Source organism: Penaeus chinensis, chromosome 5, assembly GCF_019202785.1.
Source record: "Penaeus chinensis breed Huanghai No. 1 chromosome 5, ASM1920278v2, whole genome shotgun sequence".
NCBI classification, from domain to species: domain Eukaryota; kingdom Metazoa; phylum Arthropoda; class Malacostraca; order Decapoda; family Penaeidae; genus Penaeus; species Penaeus chinensis.
This window is the reverse complement of record NC_061823.1, coordinates 22,232,996-22,242,995: the sequence shown is the minus strand read 5'-3', so window position 1 is coordinate 22,242,995 and position 10,000 is coordinate 22,232,996. Positions and strand designations below refer to the sequence as shown.

The window sequence follows — 10,000 nt, the reverse complement described above, 5'->3', positions numbered from 1 at the left end:
TCTTTCAGATTCATTGCCTCTTGAATATATTATTCGAGCTCCAGTATTCGTTAAATCCCCCTTTTCTTCATTTTATCCCAATTTCCTTTGTAGCTCGCTTAAAGGCAAGATGTTTCCTTTTCTTATTCCATATCTTTTCATTTCCGTTTTCACATTTTCATACCACCCTGATTTTGATTTGCCAGCGTACTAACGTTCCAAGTTGCTATTATAAGCCTGTTTCCTGTGAGGCCTTAGGATGATATATATATATATATATATATATATATATATATATATATATATATATATATATATATATATATATATATGATATATATATATATATGATATCTATATATATATAAGATATATATATATATATATATATATATATGATATATATATATATATGATATCTATATATATATATATATAAGATATATATATATATATATATATATATATATATATATATATATATATATATATATATATATGATATATGTGTGTGTGTGTGTGTGTATTAAAGTTTAAAAGTTTAAAAGTTTAGTTTTGATTCCATTTATTACAATGGATATTCTTGGTGTGACATACTGTCTGTTTCATTTTGTTTCTAAACTATCCCCTGTGTGCAAGGAATGGCCGGGGTTACCATCCACTGGCGGCGAGGGATTCGAACGCAGGTCAGCAAGATTGCTAGACGAGATCGCTACCGCTCTCGCTCTCTCTAAAGAGAGAGAGAGGGGGGGGGGGGAGAGAGAGAGAGAGAGAGAGAGAGAGAGAGAGAGAGAGAGAGAGAGAGAGAGAGAGAGAGAGAGAGAGAGAGATAAAGAGAGAGGGAGAGAGAGAGAGCGCAACGATTTACGTAGCCATCTTGGTCGCCTCGCTCCTCCTGCCGAGAAATGCAAAGGCAGCCAATTGTTGCAAACGCACTGCAGCGTGCGGCGCTTTGTTCCCGCAGGATGAACAAGCCGCAATTCTTTGTTCAGGGCAGCAGCGCGCCCGGCCGCCGCGTGCGACGGATCGCTTTCCATCGGCTATTCAATTATTAGAGGCGATCCTCAGGCCTAGACTTCGCAATCACAGGAGCTGAATCTTATTGCAGCGAGCAAACACGTCTGGATGTCAGGTTGCACACGAAGATAGATGCCACTTCACGATTGAAAATAATGGAGGTACGTTTGCAGGAGAGGGAAGTTTGTGCTACTTCTGCTGCCACTCTCTCTCTCTCTCTTTCTCTCTCTCAGAGAGAGAAAGAAAGAGAGAGAGAGATGCCGCAATAGTAATGATAAAAATCATCTAATCAACATAATTTTAGTCACTATCATTAGCGTCATCACCTTTATTAGATCACATTCGTTTCCGTCATTTCAATTACGCTTCCTGCTTCTTTAAAAAAAAATTTAACTGGGCGCATCAAAATACTCAAAATACATGAATTAATTGAATTAGTTATTCATACTGATAATAATAGCAATACTACTACTACTAATGCAAATCAATAGTAAAAATAATGACAATGATAGAGATAAGAATAATAACAATGATTATTATTATCATTACCATTATCATAATAATTATTATTATTATAGTTACTATTATTATTATTATTATTGTTATTATTATTTTTATTATTATTATTATTATTATTATTATTATTATTATTATTATTATTATTATTATTATTATTATTATTATTGGTATCATTATTATTATTATTATTATTATTATTATTGTCATTATTATTATTATCACTATCATTATCACTAATATTAATATTATAATTATTATCGTTATATATGGTAATACAATTATTCATTATCACTAATATTAATATTATTATTATCGGTTTATATGTTAATACAATTATTCATTATCACTAATATTAATATCATTATTATTATCGTTATATTTGATAATACATTATTATTATTAATGTAGATACTACTATTACTGTTATTGTTATTACTATTATTATTTCATTATTATAATTGTCATATTTATTGTTAGTATTACTATTTTTGTGATTGTTATTATGGTTACTGTTATCATTATTATTATATTCATTACTTTTATTACTATTATTATTGTTATAGTTATCATTAATCTTATCATCATTGTTATTATGATCATTATTATTGTTATTACAATATTATTATTGTCATCATTTTCATGATTGTTATTATTTTCCTTATTACTATTATCATTATCATTTTTATCAAGATTATTCTTATTCCTATTATTACTATTGATATTATTACTGTTGTTATCAGTATTACTATATTATCATTACAATTATAACTAACAATATCATTATTATCATTATTATTATAATTGTTGTTGTTATCAATATTATTGTTATTGCTGTCATCATTATTATTATCATTATCAGTATTATTATTATATTTTTTTATAATTATCATTATTAATATAATCGTTATTCTAATCATTAATATTACTATAATCATTATCATTACTATTATTATCACTGTTATCATTATTATTATCACTGTTATCATTATTATTATTACTATCATTTTCATTATTATTATTATCACAAATGTCATTATTATTATTATTATTATTATTATTATGGGTGGGTGCTTCATGCTCGGGGTGATGTGAAGCGATGGTGTGGTATACTAGTTAGCGTTAAGTGCTTGTTGCCTTCCCGCTTTCAGCTGCCACCGCTGGCTTTCCTGGTGCGAAAAAGGGAGCAGCTATGCATAAGACTCCCCTTCCAGCTCATAGCCTCTCCATCATCAAGACTTCTGCAGTGCCTCCTCGTACCTTTGGGTCCTAGGCTGAACTGTAGAGGCTCGTTTAGTTGTTGGTGCTGGGGGGAGGGGTAAAGTCCCTCCCACCCAGCAAGTACGGCAGGCTGTGGGTCCCTCTAGGTTGGCGACCACTGGGACTCGGGTGGGGAGGGGGGGTTACCCCCCATCCCAGCTGGGTACCAGCGGCCGCCAACCTGGCGTGATGCTTGTGGGGGAAAGCCCCAGGGAGCCCTGCAGGCAGATTATGGGGCCTGCAGCCAGCCAACCTCCTCTATATGGGGCGGCGTCGGTATGGGTGGCAGAGGTGACGCCCACCCGGAGTGACTGCCCAAGGTTAGACCTCAGGCGGACTGTCAGGGTGGGGGCTTGGAACGTCCGTTCCCTGCGACAGGACGATCGTTTACCACTACTATCGAGGGAATTGAAGCAGCTGAGAGTTGAGGTGGCTGCTCTCTCGGAGGTGAGAAGACCTGGCAGCGGCACGATTAGTGTGGGTGGCTACACTTACTACTGGTCGGGCCACAGCGATGGCCACCATCTCCAGCAGACTTCAACCCTCGGTAGTTGAGGTCACTTCAGTCGATGAGCGTATCATGGTATTGAGACTGAAGCTTTCATTTGGCTTCATGTCTCTTGTTGCTGTATACGCTCCTACGGATGTATATAAACTTGAGGTGACAGAGATGTTTTATGCCAAACTTGCATCTGTGGCAGACAGATGTCCTCGGCGAGATATTCATATTGTTCTGGACGATTTCAATGCGGTATCCGGCTGTGATCGAGCTGGCTACGAGATGTCTGTCGGTCCTCATGGCTCAGGAGCTGATGCTGGCAGCGAGAATAGCCTCCTTTTTCATGACTTTGCTAGGTCCCAGTAATTGAGGATTTCTGGCTCCTGGTATCAGCATTCTGACCCGCATTGTTGGACTTGGTACAGCGGTATGGGTAGAGTGGCCAAGGAGATTGACCACATTCTCGTTAGCACTCGGTGGAAGATCCTCAAGAATTGCAGGGTGTATCGAAGCGCCGAGTTCTGTGGAACGCTTGATGCAGCTCAGGAATCCATTGGTGAACGCCCAAGAACAAGACAGAATTCCATCTCGCAGGAGACACTGGAAGCCACAGATGCTTGTCGTGCGGCTCGATTGTCATGGGATCGCAACGTGCACCACTCTCTGGTGCGCAGGATTAGGTCACTGTTGAGAAGGGATAAGGAACAGATTATCAGTAGTCCTGCAGAGGAGGTCGAAAGCCATTTCCTAGTAAATGACCTTCGTCCTGCCTACCAAGCTCTGAGAAAGCTGAACTCCAAGCCCTCCTCACAGACGACTGCAGTCCACTCACCAAGTGGCCAGATAATCTCAGATCCTGATAGGGTGCGTGTGCATTGGGCTGAGTATTATGAGCAGTTGTATAAGGTTGATCCACCAACAGTTAACATGGATGCGGTTAATGTTGAGACTCCTCTGCCAGACCCACCCATCAGGGGGGCGATCTCCAAGCTGAAGAGTGGTAAAGAAGCAGGTGTTTGTGGCATCCCAGCCGAATTGTTAAAGGCTGGTGGAGAACCTATGGCAAGGGGCTTGCATGCAGTCCTGTCTGCCATCTGGTAGACTGGTACTTTTCCCCCTGACCTGCTGAGGGGTGTGGTCATCCCTCTCTGGAAGGGGAAAAGGGATCAGTGGGACTGCAGCAATCACCGAGGCATTACACCACTCAGTGTACCAGGCAAGGTACTCACGCACATCTTACTGAGACGTATCAGAGACCACCTGTTGAGGCACCAAAGGCCAGAGCAATCTGGATTCACTCCTGGATTCACTCCTGGTAAGTCCACAATAGACCGCATCCTGGCGCTACGAATCATTATAGAGCGCCGTCGTGAATTCGGACGTGGGCTGCTCGCAGCCTACATCGACCTCACGAAGGCGTTTGACACGGTGCATTGCGAATCTCTCTGGGAGATCCTGAGACTAAGTGGAATTCCAACAAGGATTATTGGACTAATAGCAAACCTGTATACAGGCACTGAAAGTGCTGTAAAGTGTGGTGGGAGCCTGTCGAGCTTCTTCCCTATTAGTTCAGGTGTGAGGCAAGGCTGTGTTCTTGCACCAACACTTTTCAACACTTGCATGGATTGGATACTGGGTAGAGCTACTGTCCAAAGTCCCTGTGGAGCAACTCTGGACAATATCAAGGTTTGATATTGACTTTGCTGATGATGTTGCCGTGCTCTTTGAATCTCTGGAAACCCTAGTGGCGGCTCTTGATGCATTTAGCAATGAAGCGAAGCCCCTGGGGCTAGTAGTCTCCTGGACCAAGACCAAGATCAAGGATTTTAGGGGCCTGCTAGGAAACCCTGTCCAGTCGGTACGTGCTCGCGGTGAAAACATCTAAGTCACAGAGAGCTTTATATACCTCGGTAGTGCAGTTCACGACTCTGGGCTGTCAGACCAAGAAGTCAGTAGACAGATTGGCCTGGCAGCAGGGGTCATGAAATCTCTCGACAAGAGTATTTGGAGATGTCGGTACCTGTGCAGAAGGACCAAGTTACGTGTTTTCAAGACCCTGATACAGCCAGTTTTACTCTATGGTAGTCAAACTTGGACACTATCTTGTGCTCTGGAATCTCGTCTCGATGCCTTTTGTAACAGATCCTTGCGCTGGATCATGTTGGCGGGACCATGTGTCCAACCAACGGCTGCATCGTGAGACCGGTACAGGACCTGTTACTTGCACAATCCGTGATCGCCAACTCAGGCTATATGGCCACTTGGCTCGACTCCCATAGGATGATCCTGCCCATCAGGTTGTCTCTGTCCGAGACAACCCTGGATGGAGGAGGCCTGTGGGACGACCGAGAAGGTCGTAGCTTAGGCAGATCGATCAAACGTGTCGTGAGGAACTAGAGATGGGCCGGGCTCCTGCCTGGCGGCTCGCCATGAGGGACCCTCGTAGGTGGAAACGAAAGGTGGATGCGGCTATGCGCCCCTGCCGGCGTTAGCCCCAGAAGGATGATGATGATATTATTATTGTTGTTATTATTATTATTATTATTATTATTACTATTATTATCATTATCGTTATCGTTATCGTTATCGTTATCGTTATCTTTGTCGTTATCGTTATCGTTATCGTTATTATTATTATTATTATTATTATTATTATTATTATTTTTATCATCATCATTCTCATTATTATTATCATTATTACTATAATATAATCGTTATTCTAATCATTAACATTATTATAATCATTATCATTACTATTATTATCATTGTTATCATTATTATTATTACTATTATTTTCATTATTATTATTACTATTATTTTCATTATTATTATCATCACAAATATCATTATTATTTTGTTTTCTTACTATTACTATCATTATCATTATTATTATCATTATTATTATTAGTATTATCATTATTATCAGTAGTAGTGGTAGTATCATTATTATCATTATTATTATTATTATTATTACTGTTATTATTATTATTATTATGATTGTTATTTTTATCTTTACCATTATCATAAGTATTATAATTATTATCATTATTATCATTATTGTCAGTATTATTATCATTATTATTATTATCGTTATTGTTATTATTACAATTATTATTATTATTATTATTATTATTATTATTATTATTATTATTATTGTTATTGGTATTGTTATGGTTATCATTATCATTAATTTCATTATTATTATCATTATTATTATTAGTAGTAGTAGTATTATTATCATTATTATTATCATCATTATTATTATCATTACCATAATTATTATTATTGCTACTATTATTATTATCAGCATCATTGTCATTATTATCATCAGTAGTAGTAGTTGTTGTTGTAGTAGTACTATCCCTATTCATATCATTACTATCATTACTTTTATAATTGGTATTATTATTATCCTCATTATTATTATAATGGCAATTGTGTCGCAGATACACGAAGGGCATTAACCATTATCACGCGAACAACACGAGGGCGAAGCGGAGGCCATGCGAACGGGCCAAACAAACAAGCCGGGACGAGGCATCAGACATGGAATAACATCGCGAGGACTCGAGCGGATTCCACACAAAATTTATTATCAGCAGAACAAGACGCAGATACAAAAAATGACTTGAAATGTTGATTAGTCGTGTGGCAGAAAGTAACACCACTTTACCAGAAGCAAAGAAGGAATCACGAGTGCGAAACAAAAAGCACTTCTATTCGATCGTAATATAGATCATAGTGTATCAGTTTGGGAACAAGTAATTGACTCGAGTGGCAGGTAGAAATAGTTAAAAATTATAAATAGTGTTGAAAATTTGCAGAAAAGTCCTGATGCGGGTATCTTCCCAATTATTCAAAATGAATTATATTATATTGATGATAACCGTTAAGAGTGTGACCGGATGGGCCCCCATATCGGGAATAAAAGACGGTCAGTAACAGACATTGGCGGACTAGATTTCGGAGCAGCATCCAGTGCCCATGTTCATTCGGTGGCTCATCTGCTTGAATTGATTTAGTGCCTTATCTTGATGGAACATTGTGGACGGGGACGTGTTATGGACATTGTGTTAATTTTGGATTAAGGTGAATTAGGGATTCTTTCTAGATTTACGTGTGATTGTATAATGGAATAAGTAATAGATTTTTTTTTTTTTTTTTTTTTTAAGTATATTATGTCAACTTTGGAAGTAAAAATTATATAACGGAATAAGTATAGATATGATATTTGTGTTTAAGAATATATTAACTCAGCTTAGGAAGTAAGGAGTTCATTAATTACTTTCAAGAAACCTCAGCTCTGCGGAAGTGTGTTAAACAATGATGAAGTATGTTAATTTCCGATGAAACATAAGAATGATTTTGTGTTTCCATAATATTCAAGTATGTATTAGTTAAGTATTTTCTTGAATAATGTTTTTGCTTGATTTAGTTATTGCTTAATGATCTTAAATTACTATTGCTGGATTAAGGTCTTACCTTAAGTAAGATATTTTTCTGACTATTTTCTTAACATGTACTTTTAATTGAGATAATCGTAACCTTTGTTTCAGTAATTGTGTAAGGACATTAAATTAAATTTTGATTGCTTGATCTTAGTATCTTCTCTTGCCTAAAGATAATTTCACTATTTTTATGTAGGCAATTTATTTACTCAGTAATTTTCAGTAATTGCATGTGAGATGGAAATTCTTTTACTTATAGCCTATAATCATTCTAAGTACTAAAACTTATGGTTAATTACAGATTACTTAAGCTATGTTTTTTTTGTATGGATATTCATTGTGGTGTAGTTATTGCACTGGATTATAGTTGTAATACTGGCATATCAATTTATGTGATTGGCTTTGCATATTAGTTAAATCAATAAATAATGTAACCATTTTTTTAGGAGTTAACATTTCCTCACATTTATCTCAATCAAATGATACAAGTTTCACGAGTTAATTCTGTGAGAGTAGTTTGGCTAATATGGACGACAAAAATAATGTGAGATACTTAGAACATAATATATAACTACTGTTGGAAAAGAAGCTACAGTGTTGTTATTATTACTTTTATTATTATTATTATTGTCATTACATCTCTCTCTCTCAGGATCATCATTATTAAAACGTATTGCGTGTGTGCGTGCCACACATATAGATAATGCATGAGTGTGTATGACTTGCTTACCTTTAAATATTGATGATTTAGGTATTTCATACACAGGATTAACAGTTTGATAGCATTTTGAATAGGTATTTTGGGAAAAAATGTGCACATACCCTTGGCGACCCACCGAATGGCCTGGCGACCGAACTTTTGAGTCGCGAAAGAAAGGGGGGGGGGGGATAAGTGGAGAGAGAGAGAGAGAGAGAGAGAGAGAGAGAGAGAGAGAGAGAGAGAGAGAGAGAGAGAGAGAGAGAGAGAGAGAGAGAGAGAGAGATAGAAAGAGAGAGAGAGAGAGAAAGAGAGAGAGAGAGAAAGAGAAAGAGAAAGAGAAAGAGAAAGGGAAAGGGAAAGGGAAAGGGAAAGAGAAAGAGAAAGAGAAAGAGAAAGAGAAAGGGAAAGGGAAAGGGAAAGGGAAAGGGAAAGGGAAAGAGAAAGAGAAAGAGAAAGAGAAAGAGAAAGAGAAAGAGAAAGAGAGGGAGAGGGAGAGGGAGAGGGAGAGGGAGAGGGAGAGGGAGAGGGAGAGGGAGAGGGAGAGGGAGAGGGAGAGGGAGAGGGAGAAGGAGAGGGAGAGGGAGAGGGAGAGGGAGAGAGAGAAAGAGAGAGAGAGAATAATAGTATTATTATTAAATATGATAATAGAATAAAGAGAGAGTTGAAAAAGGTAGTTCTGAAGGAACACCTGCGACACCTGCAGTTGACCTCTCAAGGCGATATGTCGTCTTCTCACCGTGAGATCAGGCTTGAGCCACCAGTCGGATTGCAGGCGAGTGCATCAGCCACGACCGGGGATTGAACCCGAGACACGAAGGTTGGAGCCCAGTGCTCTATCCACTGGACCACCGAGGCAGTAGCAACAATAGGACGTATAAATCTTCTATTTCAATACATCATTGCGATTTAGGTGTGGGTTCTGAGGAAGCCACATCTTAGCCACTTTTGCTCACAAAGTCCACTTCGACCCAGAGCGAACACCTGGCAGGTTCTATCTATCGGATAAATAGAAATAAGGATTGAAGGAACATCTTAGCCTTGTATATAGTGTGAAGTTCATAGACCTAAAGAAGGCGTATGACAAGGTGTCCAGGTGTGGAGTTGTGGAGCAGCTCATTACTGAAATAGGTGGATGAAATATAAATTAGTCTCATACAGGAAATGCACCAAGGTAGCAAAACGGGGGTGCGAAGTGCTGCGGGAACTTAAAATGATTTTGATGTTATTGCTGGGCTACACCAGGGGTCAGCGCATAAGCCATTCCTGTTTGCATATTTCATAGACTCCTTAACGGGGAGTAAACAGAAGGAAGCTCCATGGGACATGCTGTTTGCTAATGATGTGTTGAGTGGCGAAACGAAGGAAGAGGTGGATGAAAAGTTGGAAGAGTGGAGAGCGGCTGTGGAAGATCGGGGTATGCGAGTGAGCAGAAAGAAATCAGAGTGCCTGTTCATGGAGGACCCAGGGATGAAACCTGATAAGCTAGATGGAGTGACAGAATTTAAATATATTGGCTCAACAGAATGATGGATGAAGGAACGAAGAAAGTGGTTAGGAAGACAGACTATAATAATAAAAATA

The 10,000-nt window shown here is 38.3% G+C and overlaps 1 protein-coding gene across 1 annotated transcript; it reads left to right on the top strand.

The window, feature by feature from the left end:
- Positions 1-9,140: 9,140 nt before the first annotated feature.
- LOC125025530 lies at positions 9,141-9,946 on the top strand. Its single transcript, XM_047613549.1, has 3 exons — positions 9,141-9,191; positions 9,330-9,407; positions 9,662-9,946. The coding sequence occupies exons 1-3, from the start codon at positions 9,141-9,143 to the stop codon at positions 9,944-9,946; spliced, it is 414 nt and encodes a 137-aa protein (XP_047469505.1).
- Positions 9,947-10,000: the final 54 nt, after the last annotated feature.

Excerpts from the sequence above, each read along its gene's own strand:
- LOC125025530 (XM_047613549.1), top strand. The coding sequence starts at position 9,141 with ATGTCGTCTTCTCACCGTGAGATCAGGCTTGAGCCACCAGTCGGATTG. Across the intron at positions 9,192-9,329 it reads AGCCACCAGTCGGATTGCAG|GTGTGGGTTCTGAGGAAGCC; the intron begins GCGAGTGCATCA and ends ATTGCGATTTAG. Across the intron at positions 9,408-9,661 it reads CCAGAGCGAACACCTGGCAG|GGGTCAGCGCATAAGCCATT; the intron begins GTTCTATCTATC and ends GGGCTACACCAG.